Source organism: Ranitomeya imitator, chromosome 6 (genome assembly GCF_032444005.1).
Source record: "Ranitomeya imitator isolate aRanImi1 chromosome 6, aRanImi1.pri, whole genome shotgun sequence".
NCBI classification, from domain to species: Eukaryota; Metazoa; Chordata; class Amphibia; order Anura; family Dendrobatidae; genus Ranitomeya; species Ranitomeya imitator.
This window is the reverse complement of record NC_091287.1, coordinates 72,797,256-72,818,026: the sequence shown is the minus strand read 5'-3', so window position 1 is coordinate 72,818,026 and position 20,771 is coordinate 72,797,256. Positions and strand designations below refer to the sequence as shown.

Here is a 20,771-nt window from a genome sequence, read left to right as displayed (position 1 = left end):
ATAGGTGTATAACTATGGCAGCAAGGTGAGTCTTCAGATGGCCACTGGCAGCTTTGGCCGCCTGTCAGCACCGTGCGATTGACAGCAGCACTTGCATAGATAAATGGCAGTGGGCTCATCTCCTGAGCCCGCTCCATATACTGATGGCACAGTATTTTAAGGGGAATTACATTTGCAAATGCTGAGCCATTTCTAGGATAAACTGTAGTATATGCGACCTGTCCTTAATAAACGTTTGATGCCATAGACTGATGGTTTACAGATAATAGGATGGGGTTAGTGGGATGCTGCAGGAGATTCAGCCACAGGGGTGGTGTTTATTATTCATGTCATTCAGCCTTTGCTGTAAAATCGCTATTTCCAAGAAACCCTGACCATCTGTGTATAATACAAAATATACACTGATTGTGGGAGCAAAGTATATTGTGGCGCCCGTGTACTGCAGGCCAGTAGCCTCCGAGCCCCTCTGTACGCAGCCCTCTGCCTGGATGGGACAGGGCAGTGTCGGGGGGTTCTCCTCCCCTCAGACCCCATCGGCCCTTACGTTCCCGTCTCCAGATCTGTACATAGGATTTATAGAATTATGCACTTGCTGAATAGACGACATTAAATGACAATCTGACCTTCTTCCGAGATCTGATGCAGAGGAGCACACGCTTTTCTTTATCGCCTCTCATTGGGGGACACAGGAACCATGGGTGTATGCTGCTGCCACTAGGAGGCTGACACTATGCAAATAAAAAAAGTTAGCTCCTCCTCTGCAGTGTACACCCCACCGACTGGCATTAAACTCTTCAGTTTAGCTTAGTGTCAGTAGGAGGTGGACACGGGTCTTTCATTAGACCCTTATCTACCTCAATGTGCGTCGTTTCTTTTTCAGGTTTTCGGAAGGGATACAGGGTGAACAGTCACACCTGTAGTCCCACAAAGCGGACTATGAGTACGGCGTGTACTGCCACCCCGTATCCTCATAGATCCCTCTCCAGGACCAAGATCCTAGCACACAAGCGTGCTCAGAAGTCCGGTCCTGGCTCCGTCCCCCACCCACTCGCCTTCCAGAGCCTGTCGGTCGGAGGAGACGAGGACGTCCATCAGCTCCAAGGACGTCTAATATCTTCCACGTTTTTAAGGTTAGTAGACGGCGTGGGATATTAGGTGAGTATTTGGGGGGCCTCGGGATTCCCTTCTTCCTGCATTTCTGCGGCCGCACTGCTATTCCTGCGGCAGCACCCTTCCTGTACCAGCAATTAGGGACAATTTCCGGGGCCCATCCTTTGCGCGGCGGCTCTTAATTCCGGCCGCGCTACCTTCCCACGGTGGCTCTGCACCTCTAATCGGTGCCCCAGACCCTTTCCTCTGCAGCGCGGCCCCACTACAGACAGCCGCTCTGTTTTTATCTCCACGGCAGTCCCTCCTTTTCAGCGGCCACGGTCGTCTCCTGCGGCGGCCGGCTTTTAATGTAGGCCCCGGCTCTTCCCGGGGCCTACTTCCGGCGCCGACACCGGCGCTCCGCTGTTTCTGCGGCGGCTGCCGCGCCTGTCAGACGGGACGCCCGCACCTTTTCCTCGGCGCCGGCACCCATTTCAGCGGTCACCGGCCGCTAATTTAGGCCCCGGCTTCCCCCGGGGCCTACTTCCGGTGACGCGCTCAGTCACTTCCGGTATCATCGGGCGGGCTTTCTCCCGCCCGACAAACTCTGCCGGCGCCATCTCGGCTGGCTCCGCCCCTTCCTCCACGCCGCTGCTGGACGCTCAGGGCACGAGTTCTCTTCATCGTGCCACGCTCCTGCGCCGGGGGAACTTCGCAGAGCGCTCTTGCTGGGAACACAGCACGCCATCTGCGCTGGGGATCCACAGCATCTTCCTCCAGGCCTGCAGCTCCTGCTATCCGGGGTTTTTCGTCTGCCGTGAGTAGCTCTGCACTGCAGACTGACACCCTCCTCTGCCCCACTGTCCCCTAACCTGCTGGCATTTTCTTCAGGGACCTCTTCAAAATGTCTAACTCTAAAGGGAGCCGCTCTCGTCCTCCGACTTCTTCATCTTCTGCCTTAGTCACGTACTTTGCATGTTCGTCCTGTAACAGCAAACTTCCCTCAGGTCAGTCCTCCCCGCTGTGTCAGTCCTGCAGCAACCCGATTGTTCCCACCGCCCAGGATCCCCCGGCTGTTCCGCCCGAGAGTGATCCCCCCCCCATCCCAGGCTGGGCCGCCTCTCTGTCACAATCGGTGGCCGATTTAACACGGGTATCTCAAACCCTAGTGTCCGCGCTGGATCGGTTACCCCTGCAGTGGCCAGCGGGTCGCAGGAACCGCCGCCCGAGCCCTCCTTGATAAGCCACAAAAGGTCCAGACAGGAACGTCGGTCTGAGTCCTCTTCGCGCTCCATCTCGCCGCTTGGCCCTCCCCCGCGGTTGGTGTCCCACCGATCCTCCTCCCCTGAGTCGGGCGAGGCATTATCTGATGCGCCTTCGGAGGATATTTCAGAGCTGGATCCTAGCCAAATCGCCACCATGAGTGAGACCGTACAGAACCTCATTGGGGCAATAAACCAAACCTGTGGCATCAAGGATCCCTCTACGGAACCCGCAGATCAGGCGGTTTCGTTTAGACGGGCCAAACCACCTTCTAAATTTTTTGCTCCTCATCCTGAATTCGAGGAAATCTTGTCCAGAGAGAGAGAGAACCCCACTAGGCGTTTTCAGAGGGGAAAACGCCTGGGTGTGCTATATCCTTTTTCTCCAGAACTTACCGCCAATTGGACGGTCTCTCCCTCAGTGGATCCACCTGTGTCCAGGCTGTCCACCAACACGGTGCTTCCACTGTCCGGCGGAGCATCTCTGAAGGATTCAAACGATAGAGTTATAGAATCCTTCGCGAAATCTGCTTTTGAAGCGGCTTCAGCGGCTCTATGTCCAGCTTTTGAGTCCACTTGGGCTTCAAAATCCATTTCAAAATGGGCCAAGGATCTTCGGCGAGGTATCCTGGACGGGGCGCCTCCCGCACAATTAGCGGAACTTGCCAACCAGATTTCCCACGCTGGTGAATACCTCGTTTCCGCCTCCCTGGATGTCGCGTCTTGTGCGGCTCAAGCTTCCAGCAATGCCGTTGCCATCCGCCGGACCGTTTGGCTCAAGGCCTGGCAGGCGGACTTGTCCTCCAAAAAGTCCCTTACTAGTCTGCCCTTCCAGGGCTCTCGCCTCTTTGGTTCCCAGCTGGACCAAATAATTAAGGACGCCACCGGGGGTACAAGTTCTCTTCTCCCCCAGGCTAAGCCTCGTCGCCCTCCTCCTAGACGACAGTTTCGTTCTTTTCAGCCTTTTCGTCGCTTCGCTGCGTCAAACTCCTTTTCCCAGCAGCAACAGAGGCCACAGGCACGTCAAGAGAAGAAGGCGGTGTCCTTTAGGCCCACTCCGTCCTGGCGTCCTCGTTTCTCCCAGGGTAGATCCTCCAGGCCCAGGACTGGAAGATCCACCTCGGCATGACTCTCGGCAAGACTCCAGCCCAACTCCCAGATTGGGCGGCCGTCTTCTCCTTTTCAGGGACGTCTGGATTTCTGCAGTAGAGGATGCATGGGTCAGGGAAGTTGTATCCTCGGGATACAAAATAGAGTTCGCTTCCCGACCTCGGGATCGTTTCTTCCAATCCCGTCCTCCAAGAGACCCCGCTCTAGTTCCGGGCTTCTTCTCAGCCATCGCTTCTCTGCTCAAATCCGGGGTAATCGTTCCCGTCCCAGAAAAAGAACGCTTCACGGGTTTCTACTCGAATCTTTTTGTGGTACCGAAAAAAGACGGCAAAGTTCGTCCCATTCTGGACCTCAAATTGCTGAACAGGAGGGTTCGCCTGAGACACTTCAGGATGGAATCCCTTCGTTCAGTAATTGCTTCCATGGAGGCTCAGGAGTTTCTATGCTCAATAGATATCCAGGACGCCTACCTCCATGTCCCGATATTTCCCGGACATCACCGTTTCCTGCGCTTCGCAGTGCAACGAGATCATTTTCAGTTCGTTGCCCTGCCGTTCGGTCTCGCAACCGCGCCAAGAGTGTTCACGAAGATCATGGCGGCGCTGATGGCCATCTTGAGAGTCAGAGGCTTGGTCCTATTTCCATATCTCGACGACATCCTCATCAAGGCTCCGTCCTTCGCTCAGGCCCACGAAAGCCTGTCTATTGTTCTCGACACCTTAGCCCGTTTCGGGTGGCTGGTCAACCGGAAGAAGTCCTGCCTTATTCCTTCTCAGCGCATCATCTTTCTGGGCATGCTTTTCGACACTCGTCAGACCAGAGTCTTCCTTCCCAAAGACAAGAGATCCACTCTTTGTCGGGACATACGCTTGCTCCAGGGTCCTCGGCCTCCCTCCCTCCGATCGGCCATGAAGGTTCTGGGGAGGATGGTAGCTACATTGGAAGCGATTTCTTCGCCCAATTTCATTCGCGACCTTTTCAGCAAGCCATTCTGTCTCAGTGGGACAGGTCTGTCTTCTCCCTGGATCGGCCAAACAGACTCTTTTCTCGGGTCAAGCGGTCCCTCAACTGGTGGCTGACGTCACCTCTCATCTCCCAGGGCAGGTCCTTCGTTCCAGTTCACTGGCAGGTGGTGACAACGGACGCCAGCCTGTTCGGCTGGGGTGCAGTTTTTCGCCACCTGACGGTTCAGGGCCGTTGGTCGTCGCAGGAGTCATCTCTGCCAATCAATGTCCTCGAAATTCGGGCCATCTTTCTGTCCCTCCGCCACTGGGAAAGGATCCTCAGTGGCCTTCCAGTCCGGATCCAGACGGACAACGCCACGGCTGTGGCATATGTCAACCATCAGGGGGGGACCCGGAGCTCCTTGGCCCTTGCCGAGGTATCCAAGATCCTCCTCTGGGCAGAGGCAACGGTTCCGGTGATATCCGCGGTGCATATCCCCGGCGTGGACAACTGGGCCGCCGACTTCCTCAGCCGCAAGGGCCTCGCGGCAGGGGAATGGTCCTTGCATCCGGAGGTCTTCCATCAGATTTGTCTTTGATGGGGCACTCCGGACGGGGATCTCACGGCGTCTCGAATCAACAGGAAGGTTCCGCAGTTCGTCTCCAGGTCCTGTGATCCTCTCGCAGTGGGCGTCGATGCTCTGGCCATTCCTTGGTCTCAGTTCGAGCTGCCCTACCTGTTCCCACCCCTTCCATTTCTTCCCAAACGGTTGAAGATCAAAGCGGAAGGGGTGTCGGTCATCCTGATCGCCCCGGATTGGCCCAGGAGAGCTTGGTTCGCGGAGCTCGTCAAGCTTCTCGCGGACACTCCCTGGCGCCTTCCAGACAGGCTCGATCTGCTGTCCCAGGGTCCGATCTGCCACCCGAAATCTCGGTCGCTCAGTTTAACGGCGTGGCTGTTGAGACCGCGGTTCTAAGAGCGTCCGGCCTTTCAGTCCGGGTGATTCACACCATGATTTAGGCTCGGAAGCCTTCGTCTTCCAGGATCTACTACCGTACCTGGAAGGCTTACTTCCGTTGGTGCGAATCCAACCGCGTTCCGCCTATGGTTTTTTCCCTGCCTTCTCTTTTGGCCTTCCTTCAGGCAGGACTGGATTCGGGCCTGGCTCTTAGCTCTCTAAAGGGCCAGGTTTCTGCGCTTGCCATCCGCTTTCAGAAGAACTTGGCCTCTCGGCCACAGGTTAAGACCTTCTTTCCAGGAGTAGCCCACGCTGTCCCGCCGTACAGAGCCCTTGTGGACGCAGAGGACTTAAACCTGGTACTGGACGTTCTGAGGGTTTCCCCCTTTGAACCTCTTAGGGAGATTCCTCTATCGGTTTTATCTTGGAAGGTGCCCTTTCTTGTGGCCATCACGTCTATTCACGGCGTTTCCGAGCTGGCGGCCCTGTCTTGCCGTCCTCCGTTTTTGGTCATTCGCCAGGACAAGGTGGTCTTCCGGCCTCCACCTTCTTTTCTTCCTAAGGTGGTTTCCACCTTCCACCTCAACGAGGACATCGTTCTACCTTCCTTTTGTCCAGCTCCGACTCATCCTCTGGAGCGATCGTTGAACAAGCTGGACCTCGTCAGGGCAGTGAGGATCTATCTGGACAGAACGTCCACTTTCCGGAAGACGGATTCTTTTTTTTTTTTTTTTTTTTTTCGTCATTCCTGATGGCACGCGCAGAGGCCAACCGGCTTCTAAAGCGACTATTGCTCGCTGGATCAGAATGGCAAATTTGGAGGCTTACCGGGTCAAGAACAGAGTGCCCCCTCCTGGGATTAAGGCTCACTCTACCCGGGCAGTCGGCGCCTCCTGGGCGGTGCACCACAGGGCTTCCGCCCTACAGCTTTGCAAAGCGGCAACTTGGTGTTCCATCCACACGTTCGTCAAATTTTACAAGGGCCATACCTATGCTTCGGCGGACGCCGGCCTAGGCAGAAGGATCCTGCAGGCAGCAGGGGTGAGTCCTCTGGCCTGATGGAAGTCTGTTTTCCCCGCCCTAGGGACTGCTTTGGGACGTCCCATGGTTCCTGTGTCCCCCAATGAGAGGCGATAAAGAAAACAGGATTTTTGGTTGCTTACCGTAAAATCTGTTTCTTGGAGCCTCCATTGGGGGACACAGCTCCCTCCCAATGTTTCTCAATTTCTATGTTCTATGACTGTTCTCACGTTTACAGTTCTCAAGTTTCTGGTTATGGTTTTCAACCTTGTTATTTATCTCCTACTGCTTTCTCACTAACTGAAGAGTATAATGCCAGTCGGTGGGGTGTACACTGCAGAGGAGGAGCTAACTTTTTTATTTGCATAGTGTCAGCCTCCTAGTGGCAGCAGCATACACCCATGGTTCCTGTGTCCCCCAATGGAGGCTCCAAGAAACAGATTTTACGGTAAGCAACCAAAAATCCTGTTTTATTCCCAAGGTCTCAGAATACAGCTCTCCTTTCTTCTATGGGGTGATATCATTCAGAATGGTGATCTGCTTCCCGCCTGGGTTGGATTTATTGATCAGCCTCCATCTGCTTTTAATATGACACATTATTGTAAGGGCCGCCATGTCTTGTAAGTCAACCACAGATTTGCTTATTTTTATTTTTACGGTACTGTGGAGAAGTGCAGTGTTGTCAGCAGGGCCGGATGGATGAATGAATAAATTAAAGATTTTGAAACCTCTGAAGTTTTAACGGAGATGCTGTAAATTAATATAAATGCCTTTTTTTCCGCTTATCAGACTCTCCTCCCCTGTGCCTCGCTCACTCTCAAACTTACTAGCGTCTTGAGAGATAAAGTGTTGAGAATAATTATATTAGCTTCACTGAACGGTGAAGTTACAGTTTCTGCCCAATAACGTCTTCATAAAGGAGTGCGGTGGATCCCGGGCGCTGCCGCTGACAAAGGTTAATCCAGGCGGTAAGTATGAAAAACGTCCAAATTATGGCAACTCGTTCCGGAGTAGAACCCCCTCCTTCCTCAGGCACGGGATCCATCGCACTCCTTGTTGTGTCCTCTACAGCGGCCGTAGCAGCAACTACAATTCAATTATGCATCATTCTTCACTTAGTTGAGCCACGCGCCTGTCACGGTGAGCGACCAACCCTCCAACTCACCCACAGTGTTACACAGGGTGCCTCTTGTTTTTCTTTGAAGAGGGGAGATGGGAAGAAGGGAGCAGCTGGGGAGATAGAGGGGCTTAGTCACACAGACCAGGCCCTTACTAGTAAGTGTTTCATCTCATCCCATGTACTCCATGCGGCTGCATTTGAGGGTGAGCTACAGAGGGCGAGGGGAGAATGAGCTCCTATTTTCTGTGTAATGTGTACAGGACTCCTCATAGCAGCTACTCTGTGTCCCCTTTGGAGCTGAGGTCGGAATATTGCCATTAGTCATAGGGTAAAATATAGAAATGGAGGATACAGTTAAGACTGGGTTTATATGTTTGCTGTTAGTGTGTTGTTTCCATCGGACATTTCCTGGAGGAACTGTTCCTATTGTTTGCAGTGGGATCCTTCCCACCAGTCTGGCCCATCAGTTGTTGTACTGGACAGGCACAAGTGCTGGTCTGGATGCCAGATCGCAGCCTTTCATGTATCCTTGTGATCCGGGCCGGTGTCTGGGAGTTAGGGCTCGTTAACACATCAGTTTTTCACATATCAGTGCTATCCGTGGTTTTCACACATACCCCCTCATACCTGTGATAGTCAATGGAATTATTCACATCTCTGATTCATGCAAAATCGCTGCATGCAAACTCAGGAATGAAAGTCTATGGGTCCGTGAAAAAATCAGACAGCGCTTGGATGCCATGCGCTTTTACACAAACTAGTATATTGGAGAAGGAACAGAAACTTTTTCTTTTTTTTCCTAAGATAAAAACTGATGAAGCGCTGATCAAAAACACTGATCAAATTCGGATTTATTTTCTCATGTGGGGAAAATCACAGGTGTGTGTATGAGCCATTAATAGAAGAAAAAAGCTGAATTTTCCCAACAGTTGTGACTCTGCTTAGTTACTTCAAGCCGAAAAGATTGTGCCTGATGCAACAGTTCTATGTGACCCTAATGTGGCCAGGAATGGTTATTTCTCATCTACCTAAAACGACAGAGCGTCTGTCCCAGGTGGACAACCCTTTTTTTAGAATCTGATACAGCTAATGGAGAAGATCCTGGCTCCCACGTTTCTCGTGGCTACCTGTTTGCCTTTACCTGTTTTGCTCGGTGTAATGTAAACTACTGTATCTGTGAATGGCTTTATAGACTGATAAGCAAACTGATTGGGATCTTCTCACTTGTAAGAAAAAAAAAACTCCTCCAGTTCAATGGTATCATATGTGAGAAGAGCTTATTATTATTATGCTTTGCTTATATAGCGCCATTATATTTTGCAGAACTTTACATATTTCATCATTGCTGTCTCCATTGGGGCTCACAATCTAGAATCCCTATCACTATGTCTTTGGAGTGCGGGAGGAAACTGGGGAACCCGGGGGAAACCCACATAAACACGGGGAGAACATACAAACTGTCCTTGCTGGGATATGACCCAGGACCCCAGCTCTGCAAGGCTGCAGTGCTAACCACTGAGCCACCGAGCTCGTCTGACATGCTCGTTACTGCGTTTCCTGCCAAAGTGCCCTTGAGCCATGATGAGCATGCATATTGCAATGTGTCTTCTACATAATGAATACGTGATGCACCTAATTAGTAGGTCTTTTTAAAGTGAAAATAGTAAATGCTGTTGTCAGTACCCACTATAGGTATAAACCTCCATTTAATATATCTGCAGCTGCATTTTCACAGTATATGCCACCATTGAGATGACCTTCGTGTAACCGCCTTGTGGGTGTAAATATGAAGTACTTGGGTTACTGAATGCATCCGTATTCTGAGTATCAAGTGATTAGAAAAAACTATAGATAAATCTTAAGTACTTTGCCTCTGCTCCCCGTCACTTTACTTTCAGGATAATACCTTGTCAAAACATAAATTATTCAATGGAAAAGTCAGAAGATGGCGATGCCTGCAAGTGCTGGACTGAACTGTGACCTTCCACCATCATTGCATTTCAGTCTGGTATAGAAATCATGGTAATTGATATCCATCAATTCCAACTGGAATATGTGCGCTATAGCTTTTCATAGCAATCCAGGCCTGCATATGATGTAATGATAAAAAAATACAAGAGTTTGCTTTTAGTCATGATATTGGAATGCTGATGGAGCAGAAACATCCCTTAAGTGGAGCTGTCGTACCAAATTAAGAAACGCCGCACTTTAAGTTACCTAGAACACGGTCACCACTATTCCACTATGAAATCACATGAACAGAGGTGTAAAGGATAGACAGTTATAGAGCTCATATCTATACCTGCAGCCCTTTCTAAAGCAAGATCCGGGGTTCTGCTTCCTGCAATACTTGCACCTACCTCAATTGGATGGGGGAAGTCGCAGCCAGGCAGGGAAAGAGTCTTATTACCTGGCGGTCATTCTGATGAATGGGCACCCACGTAATACTAGGATGGATCTGGTGTGCCAGACAGGCTGCCACTCGTACAAAACCTCTATCGGCTCATGCTTACTAAAGAGAGGGATTTCCACTTGCTGTTATGTCAGGGAGACCAAATAGAGCTGATGGAAAGGCTTGTCTTCATGACACAAGGCAAGTGGGGTAATAGGGTTGGAATTGATGTCACCTTTGTATTGACAGGTGACATCAAGCCCAGGGGTTAGTTAATGGAAAGGCGTCTATAAGACGCCCCCAGTACTAACTTCATAGTAAGCTTGTAAATAAACACACAGCAAGAATACAATTCTTTATTTAAAATAATACAAAACACCCTCTTTTACAATTTCATTATATTTTTTTTATTTCAAAATGAAGCCCTTGTCACCTGTAAAAAAAAAAAAAAAAAAATAATAATAATCAAAGATAATAAACAACCAAATCCCTCACCTGCCCCCAACTATGGCTATAATCCTCCGATGCCCATGTCCCCTGTTCATTTTTCTTTCTGGGGTCCCCCGTAAGTTCACCGGTGTCACGGATCCCTTCTCCGTGGTGTCACTTATTCGTCACGTGCCTGCTCTCACATGTGACTTGGGGTTATGCCTGCAAGGGTTAATCTATCTCCCCACTCTCAGTCCAGCATTCAACCTCTGTCCTATGCTCTAATGGGAGCATAAATCACACACCGACCCAGGCCGCACACCCGCTCATACGCGCTGCCACCACTCATCGAATACACAGGCGATGAGTCCTGGAACTAATAATACTAATAAAAATATGTCTATCACTCATAAGGCTCACACACCTTTTGGCTATGGATTCCTTTAGAACATTCAAGGTTCAACTTGTTAGTTTTATACTTTAATAGCAAAAAGTTCAATGCTTACAATAAGAAACGGTATAAAAATATGATAATAAAAAGACATACAACTTAGGCAAACAGTGTCAAAATAAACAGGAGAAAACTTACAGAAATTATCTAACTGGTAGTTGCTTTCGGCTCCCGGAGGGAAGGAAGAAGGTATATTGGATCACACCAGCTTCTCAGGCTGCCCCCATCATGTGAACACAATTCTCTGTCTGCAGGCTAAATTTATAACTTTGGTCTGAGGTCAGGTTTCTAGACCGGCCTCCCAGGTTAATATCATAATTGCGGTCTGTTTGGACACGGCCGCTCTACTAATGAATATATATTATTTTCCTCTGGAGACACGTGTGAGATGGTTCCCAGGGATAGGTTCCCTCAGGGAGCAATTTAGCATCTCCCCTCCAAGACCTAGAAGGTGCCAAATGTTGCTTTCCTTTTCGGCCCTAGCTAGACCTCCTGGTGAGATCTGGAGACAGAATTTCTACTATTCCCAAGGAAGTCTATTAACACCTAGGTGCGACTTGCCTTCAGGACAGATGTTACATCATCACTAGTCCCACACATAAAACCCTAGACATATGTCCCTACACATATATATATATATATATATACAGATATATATATATATATATATATATATATATATATATATATATATACCTACATACACACACACACACATTGCACCACAACCGGGAAAGGCTAAGGAAACAGCTGTGAGCTCTTAATAGCCTGGGATCCTTATGGGGTTTAACATCACCCCTCAGCTGTGGGCTTTCCCTCTGCTGGTTATGAAAATTGTTTGGGAGCCCATTCCCCTTTTTTTAATTCTTTTTTTTTTTTACAGAGGAGTTACATAGCTGCTGCTGAGTACAACTTCCATCATTGTCTCTGGTCGCTCTGATCTCAGCACAAGGAGATAATGATGAGAGCTGCCTTCAGCAGCTGCCTGAGATCAGCGCAAACTGTAATGCTTTTCCCAGGCGCCAGTACATATCAATACGGATGGCACACGGATGTGAAACACAGACTCACGGACACACAGATATCACCTGCGTACATATGGAGGGTACACGGATGGATCTCACCACTACTGTGGACCTGTGAAGGAGGCCTAAACATTGGCAGAACATTGAGTTTGTAGGACACTGTTTACTTTCACACCTTGATCAGCCCTTGAGTTGGTCAGCCACATCTTGGTCAGCCAATGTTTATTTTACGCACATCACAAATTTAACTAAACTGTACTAATCGTAGCTTCCATGCTAATGTGAGGAGACCAAGACATTTTGGTTTAAACTTTGGAAAATCACAAAAATAAACGTGTTTCACATACTGCTGTACCTGCTTTTTTTCACTAAAAATGCAGCAAAATCTGGTGCATGTTTTTACTGCATTTTTGCACTTACTCATTGCTTTCTGTGGGTGAAAAACATTGCAACAATGCTGAAAGAAGTGACATGCTGCAGTTTTCCATTTCACATGGGCAAAATTAACTGTGTGCATGAGATTTCTGAAATCTCATAGCTTTTGTTGGTACTGTAAAATGCAGCTTAAAATTTGCATCAGAAACGCAGCAAAAAAAGAGGTGTGAACACAGCCTTACAATGTTTTTTTTTTCTCATGTGTGACATTCATGTTGTAACATAAAATAATGATATCCTTTTATAATCTCAGTTGCTACCAGCGAGGCAATAATAAATATGTGCCTTTTGTAGCGGGGTTTTTTTCTGAACTAAAGCACTTTTTTAATGAGAAAACTAAGATTTTGGTGCTTTTTAATGGTTGGATTTTAACGTCGAAGCATTTTTCTTTTTTCTTAAAATTTTTTTTGTCTCCTGAGTGCACTTGAGCATGCAATCCTTTGATTGCATAGGTAATATGTCTTACGTTATCATGCAAGTGTTTAGACCCGGTTTCCAATCTCATAGGCTATATTACATGATAAATATGGAGGCCATTGTTAGGTCATGGCAATCCATCAGCACCCCACAATCGCATTGTGGGGATACCCATGGGCAGACAGAGGAAGCTCCCTCCCTCTGTCATACTCCTCACATGCTGCTGTCACTATTGAAGGCAGCATGTGAGTGTTTAAGTGCTGGGATCGGAGCCAGCTGCAGTCCCAGCACATGCAGCATAGGTATACATTACAGATGGCGTGGGCACAGCGCCTGCCACTATGCCGTCTCTCTGATGTCACTGTATGTGCTGATGCGCTATCGCCTCATCAGTATGTATGCTTACATCCAAAGTGGGACGGGTTTCAGAAAAAAGTCCAGCAAAAAGGGCATAAAAAGAACCCTTCTAATACTTTTACATGGTTTTCACCATCACCATCCCCTTAGTAGCGACCGTAAAAAGTAGCAACAAATAAAAAGGTTCATATCCCTGGAATCAATCGTATGGTGGATTTAAAAAAAAACAAACAGAATACTTAGGAGCAGCAGGAATAAAATAAATGCAAAAACTGACCACTTGTGACTTTGCGACAGACCCTATATAAATCGCAGATAACCTAAGAGTCTTCTATCCATTCGCTACTCTCCCACATACTTGTGCTATACATCACATATACCCTAGTGATACCAATGTTATATGTGTAATACAAAAATACACAGCATATCTGGAGTTAAGAAATTACAAATACTTTAAATAATCTATATAAAAACACACCGAAAAATAACTGACGCGTTTCTGGCCTTTAGTCTTAGTCTTGGGATATACATCAGGAAAAAATTCCAGACCAAAATATACCGTCCAAACACTGTGTGAACTTGATGGGATACTGAAGAGAAGCTCCTGCCGCTTCCTGCCCTTCTGAAAGTTACTTTTTACTCTGACATACAAACCCCAGTTTTTGCTTTCTAGTAAAACCTACCGTATATACTCGAGTATAAGCCGGGCACCTATTTTTGCCATGGAACACTGGGTAAACTTATTGACTCGAGTATAGCCGGGTATGCGTTGTCCCGTCATTCCTGTTCTGCTATGCATGGCTCCCCCTTCCTTGTCCTGGTATGAAATCCTCCCTGCCCCTGTCTGCATGCCTTCCCTGTCCCTGCCCTGGTATGAATGCCTCCCCCGATCAGTCCCTGTATGCATGCCTCCCACTTCCCTGTCCTGGTATGAATGACTCCCCCTGTTCAGTCCCTGTATGCATGCCTCCCCCGTTCCGTCCCTGTATGCATGCCTCCCCCGTTCCATCCCTGTATGCATGCCTCCCCCGCTCAGTCCCTGTATGCATGCCTCCCCCGTTCAGTCCCTGTATGCATGCCTTCCCCTTCCCTGTCCTGATTTTAATGCCTCCCCATCCCTGTCTGCATGCTTCCCCTGTTCCTGTCATTGTATGCATGCTTCCCCTTCCCTGTCTTGGTATGCATGCCCCCCCCCCCCCCCCCGTTTCGTCCCTGTATACATGCCTCCCCCGTTTCGTCCCTGTATACATTCCTCCCCCGTTTCGTCCCTGTATACATGCCTCCCCCGTTCCATGCCTGTATGCATGCCTCCCCTGTTCCATGCCTGTATGCATGCCTCCCCCGTTCCATGCCTGTATGCATGCTTCCCCTTCCCTGTCTTGGTATGCATGCCTCCCCCGTTTCGTCCCTGTATACATGCCTCCCCCGTTTCATCCCTGTATACATGCCTCCCCCGTTCCATGCCTGTATGCATGCCTCCCCTGTTCCATGCTTGTATGCATGCCTCCCCTGTTCCATGCCTGTATGCATGCCTCCCCTGTTCCATGCCTGTATACATGCCTCCCCCGTTTCGTCCCTGTATACATGCCTCCCCCGTTCCATGCCTGTATGCATGCCTCCCCTGTTCCATGCCTGTATGCATGCCTCCCCTGTTCCATGCCTGTATGCATGCCTCCCCCGTTTTATTCCTGTATGCATGCCTCCTCCGTTCCATGCCTGTATGCATGCCTCCCCCTTTCCATGCCTGTATGCATGCCTCCCCCTTTCCATGCCTGTATGCATGCCTCCCTCTTTCCATGCCTGTATGCATGCCTCCCCCGTTCCGTCCCTGTGCATGCCTCCTTATTCGCTATCCCTGTGTGCATGTTTCCTATTGAAAAAAAAACCACATCATCATACTCCTCTACCTGCGCACCCTGGGTGCTGGCACTGTATCTCGTTCCTGGAGTGAGCTGCAGTGCCAGTACCCAGGGTGCGCAGGTATGGGAGTATGATGTATGCGCCGGCTCCTGGCACCCGCGGCTTTGCTGCAACATCCCCGCCGGCTTTCTGTACAGTGACTCGTGTATAAGCCAAGGGGGTTGTTTCCCGCACAAAAAAATGTGCTGAAAAACTCTGCTTTTACTCGAGTATATACGGTATTTGGCCTGAGCTCCATGTCGTCTTCTTCACTTCATTTCCGGGCATTCGTGCCTGCAGTGGCTTGTTCTCTGAATAATGGAGGCCGTTGTCTGACTTCCCATACAGTACCGCAAGTGGTCATCTTGCTGTCATCTATTCTGTTCTGTTCCAAAGTCTCCAACAATTGTAAGTGCAAGTGTGATAAACTAATAAAATGGAAAGAAGTGAAATGAGAGCATTTCTCTAAGTTCTGATTAGAGGAAGTTGTGAAGTGTTTTTTTTTCTTAAACTTTTTTTACATGAAATAAACATTTCTTGGAAATTAAAAGTTTTTCTTGTTATCATGATAGCTTCTCCTTGATAACCCGGAGCTGCTGATCCCCTGTGATAATCCAGCTGATGTTAGCTCATACAATGTGTCCCAAGAGAGTATTGATCAGGTGAGAATGTCATTTTTATTTATTTGCTTCTATCAAATTCCATATTCTTGCAAAATAACTAGAAGACACTATGGGTGGCGTCCACACGGGTCAGATATACACACGAAATTTCCCAATGGATGCCGTACAACATATAACACCAGCATTTTACAAAATCTCATCATCACCTTGAAGCGTAAACCTATTGTAGAAATTGCCTGGTCGTACAGATTTGTCAATTTATGCTGCGTTTTTATTTATTTTTTGCTGTTGAGTTAAAAAGAGTCTGCCAGTAGGATTTAGTCATCTATATTGGCACGCAGGTCATAGGAAGCTGAATAAAATGATACCTTGATATCTGTGATCCAATGTTTTATTCCAGAAAAATCAGTGTTTTTCTTAATATGTAAATGAGCTGTTAAGATCTATGGGCCGGTCATAGATCTCCTTGAGAATCTACCTTCGGGGCATATTTTATATGAAAGGTGGCATTACCAGTTTGAGACATGTAGATCACGAGAGCAGACTGTCAGTCATTACATGTCACAATGGTATCGACATCTTTCATTTTACAATAAGCTCTGGAGGCAGATTCTCGGGGAGATCTATGTCCGACTCATAGATCTTAACACCTCACTTATATATTAAGAAAAATGTGGATTTTTCTGAAATAAAACATTGGATCACACACATCAAGGTGTCCTTGTATTCAGCTTCCTATGACCTGCAGGCCAATATAGACATCTCTAGAGGGCTGATCCTACTGACAGATTACATTTACAGCTTTATAAAGGTGAAATATAGTGTAAAGGTACCTTCACACATAACGATATTGTTAACGATATCGTTGCTATTTATGACGTAGCAACGATATCGTTAATGAAATCGTTATGTGTGACAGCGACCAACGATCAGGCCCCTGCTGGGAGATCGTTGGTCGCTGAATAAAGTCCAGAACTTTATTTCGTCGCTGGACTCCCTGGAGACATCGCTGGATCGGCGTGTGTGACACCGATCCAGCGATGTCTTCACTGGTAACCAGGGTAAACATCGGGTAACTAAGCGCAGGGCCGCGCTTAGTAACCCGATGTTTACCCTGGTTACCATGCTAAAAGTAAAAAAAAACAAACAGTACATACTTACCTACAGCCGTCTGTCCTCCAGCGCTGTGCTCTGCTCTCCTCCTGTACTGTCTGTGAGCCGGAAAGCAGAGCGGTGACGTCACCGCTCTGCTTTCCGGCTCCCAGACAGTACAGGAGGAGTGCAGAGAAGCAGAGCACAGCGCTGGAGGACAGACGGCTGTAGGTAAGTATGTACTGTTTGTTTTTTTTTACTTTTAGCATGGTAACCAGGGTAAACATCGGGTTACTAAGCGCGGCCCTGCGCTTAGTTACCCGATGTTTACCCTGGTTACCGGCATCGTTGGTCGCTGGAGAGCGGTCTGTGTGACAGCTCTCCAGCGACCAAACAGCGACGCTGCAGCGATTCGGATCGTTGTCGGTATCGCTGCAGCGTCGCTAAATGTGAAGGGGCCTTAAGTTTGTAGCATAAAATCATCTTTGATGTGGAATTGCCAGAAAATCCGCCGCATATCTAACTCTTGTGAATATACCCTACGGTGTCTAAACCCCCCAAAGAGAACTCTCCAGACTTTTTCTGTTGGACATTGTGCACACAGTGTCTTTTTCATGTGGGTCTGCTCTGAAACCAGCCTAAAAAGTGTTGAAAATACTGAACATAAGTAAGCATAGAAAGTAGTTTCGGCATTACAGTGCACATGTTCAGGCGTGGCGAAAAAAAAGTGACCCTACCATTTTTTAGGCAGCTTCTGCTTGTAAGCCACTCAGTAGTGTATACATAATGTATGAGAATAAAAAGAAGACACAAAAGATGCCCAAAAAGACGCTTCACGAAAAACATCGCTGGTCTTTTCCTAAAGCGTCTTGCGCTTGAAACACTTGATGGATACACCCAAGTTTAAAGGACGGGTGTACATACCCTAATACTGCCGCGTGCCATTACATTTTCCACTGTCTTTCTACTTCTTTCCAAACCAAGAGTTTTACATCCTCATCTATGACTGCCCAATAAGCCAGAACATATTCATTAGATCTCCTTTATATTGAGTAAAGGAACATTGGTGTATTTCTTTTTCCAAAGCACCATTAAAGAAAGCCTTATCTAGGCACACATTCCCAGTACAATGGTCTCCCATAGTATTTGGCAGCGAGCTCGTGTATTCTCTCCGCTTCCAAGCTATCATGTAACGCGGTTTTAGGTTGCACACAAACACCTGGATGTTACAATCCAGAACATCATTCTTCCTGAGCCGTACGTCTCAGCCCATCAGGACAGTGGGTCGCGTCTGCAGAAATGCTGATGCAGCAGAGTGCTAGAGAAAGTGCTGATAAATATGGCGTGGTAAATACACATATGGAGGGAATAAAGACTGTTCGGCTATTACTTGCAGAAGAAGGAAAAATCGAAGCAGATTTATTATCCTTGGATAAAGGTAGACTGTGTCCATCTTTTCTCTGTGCCAGGGCCCCCTTCGTTTTTTATTCTTGTTCTTGTTGATTTGTTTCCTAGTTTACTTTACAGAGTGATTATCTTCAACGCTCATTATGTGATTTAAATGAGCTTGTAGATCAGCTCTTACTTATACGCAGAATTTGCAAGGTTTTCCATACGATTGTTTGGATGATCGTCCATTTTTTTTCCCTTTCTCTTACAGTTTACATTACTATCACCAGTACATCCCTTATTTATTTAAGGGGAATGCTATCAACATACAATGGGGCCAATTCATCAACACTGGTATTTTGCCTGCCAGTCTTGGTCCAGGGTGCACTGGAGTAGGATGTAGCGGCATGACATGGCATCAGAAATCCAGCGATCAGTGGGGGGCCAAAGACCATTCCGACGACGTTTTCTGACATGTCTTCATGTTGAACCTTCCCTTTTAATTGAAGAAAATAATGTACCAGGATCCTTATTTCAATATACAGTTTTATCTGCATACATTTATGTTACACTTTTAAGAAATTCTCTTTAAACCTGATCGTTTCTACCTTTATCTGATGGAAGAAATGTTTGCTTTTTCTGTAGAGTTATAAAAAATAAAACCATAGTAAAATTCTAAATCTCCTTGTTTCCTAGCTGGTGTATATTGGGTTTACTCCTGAGGCCGCTAAGGCAGCTCTCCAGCTTTTCATGGGTAATGTTGAGTTAGCGTCTCAGATTCTGGCTCACCACCAAGGAATGCTCCCTCCACACGTCCTCCAAGACCTGGAAAAGTCTAAGGAGTCCCATGCATCTTCCTCGGAATCTGCAGGTAATTATAAGTAAGGCTTTACGGAGACTTCTGTTGTACAGAAGACGCGTGGAGTGACCTGTGTTTCATGTTCTGCTGCTTTCTAGATTTACCCCCAATAGAAATGAAATTGTGAGGTTATTGCCTTGTGATAATTAGGGGGAATTTCTATTCTTCTCTTTATTTTGCAGAAATTTCTGCTACTGGAAATTGCTTCCATTTATCTGGATTGGTTTGTTTTAGATAATTGCAAAAAATCCCCAGCAAATACACCACATATTAGGGAGAAGGAAGTCTGGTAGAGAACTTGGGATTGTGACCCATTGACCTAGAAGTGAGGGAATAATGGAAGGGTAATTGCACACAAAACGTGCAACACTCTTCCCGAGGCTAGCTATGAAATCTATTAACAATAATTCAGTTATGAAATAATAATCCCTTAGCTCGGCATCCAGAGGTGCAGAAATCTATCTGGTCTGGCAGATGCCCAGATCTAATAGAGGGAAATTTTTACAGTGTAGAATACATAGTAATGTAGATGTAAGGGGAAAAGGTGCTTCATAGAGCATGAGGACTGGGCTCCAGCACCAATGGGAAATGTTACACCTAACTTTTACTGTGCAATTCACAGCTATGTATAAGGGTTGCTAACCCGAAACGCATAGGCTAATAGATACTTAATCATTTTTGTTTTCTCTACCTATATTTTTAATTGCACCGTAAAAGTTTTATGTTTTAACATTTTTTTCATTGATGCTGGAGCCTAGTCCTCCTTGACCGTCTCTCCCATTTCTGACCTGGATACCAGCCTCGTGTGTTCCTGCATTCCCATGTAAATTCAAGTGGTTTTCACACTGAATTGTCTTCACTGATTACCATTATTTCACCTGCAGAGACGGACATGCGTCACGTCTTTCCAGACCGCAGCATGTCAATGTCAGCATGTCATGCCCATAGAATGTATTGGACGCCGTGAATCCTCACGGTTCAGGGAACACATGCGGACTCACCTGCGTTCAATAGACTGCAGCACTTTGGACGCACCAAGCATGCACTGTATCCAAAGCGCTGCTAGTCCTGGATCATGGGCACCCGGACTCTGCATTTTCTTGCTGTATTTCAGGGGCTCAGAGTTCCATGTTTTGGAGTTGGACCTTCTCCATCACTAAATAACATACAGCTCTGGCAAAAATTAAGAGACCACCACATCAAAACCCTGTCATGGGCAGCCCAATCTCCAGACCTGAACCCGCAGCAGTTTCCCATGAGTTTACATTACAATGTAAACCTATGGGAAACAAAAAATGCTGTGCACATGCTGCGGAAAAAAATGCACGGAAATGCATCGGTTTACATTCCGCAGCATGTCACTTTCTGCGGATTCCGCAGCGGTTTTACAGCTGCTCCAATAGAAAACCGCAGTTGTAAAACCCGCAGTAAATCCGCGATAAATCTGCTGCAAAAACACAGCGTTTTTGCCTTGCAGATTTATCAAATCCTCTTTGGAAAAATCCGCAGTGGTCCATTATACGTGTGCACATAGCCTCAGGCCTCAGGATTTCTTGCAGAAATTTCCTGACAAAAAACGGACATTTCTGCCAGAAATCCGCATGCGTTTTTTTTCGTGTTTTTTGTGCATTTTTTCCCAATGCTTTAGATAGCATGAAAAACACGAAAAATCCCCAAAATTAATGAACATACTGCTTTTTTTTACCGCAATGCGTTTTTTTCGTGGAAAAAAACGCATCATGTGCACAAAAATTGCAGAATGCATTCTAAATGATAGGATGCATATGTATGCGTTTTTATAGCGTTTTTATCGCAAAAAAAAAAAACTGAACGTGTGCACATACCCTTACAGGGCTGACCCTTAATTTTCAAGCTTTCTGCCCTTCACCCTGGCAGCTG

General features: G+C 47.3%; 1 protein-coding gene across 3 annotated transcripts in view; it reads left to right on the top strand.

Annotated features, from left to right (window-relative positions):
* Positions 1-20,771, top strand: part of NUB1 (negative regulator of ubiquitin like proteins 1) — a 97,158-nt gene that overhangs the window by 73,258 nt on the left and 3,129 nt on the right. For all 3 annotated transcript variants that reach the window (XM_069729766.1, XM_069729767.1, XM_069729765.1), the window contains exons 13-14: positions 15,482-15,571; positions 18,710-18,884. In XM_069729766.1, coding sequence (XP_069585867.1) covers positions 15,482-15,571; positions 18,710-18,884 — 265 coding nt within the window. The remainder of the gene's footprint in view (positions 1-15,481; positions 15,572-18,709; positions 18,885-20,771) is intronic.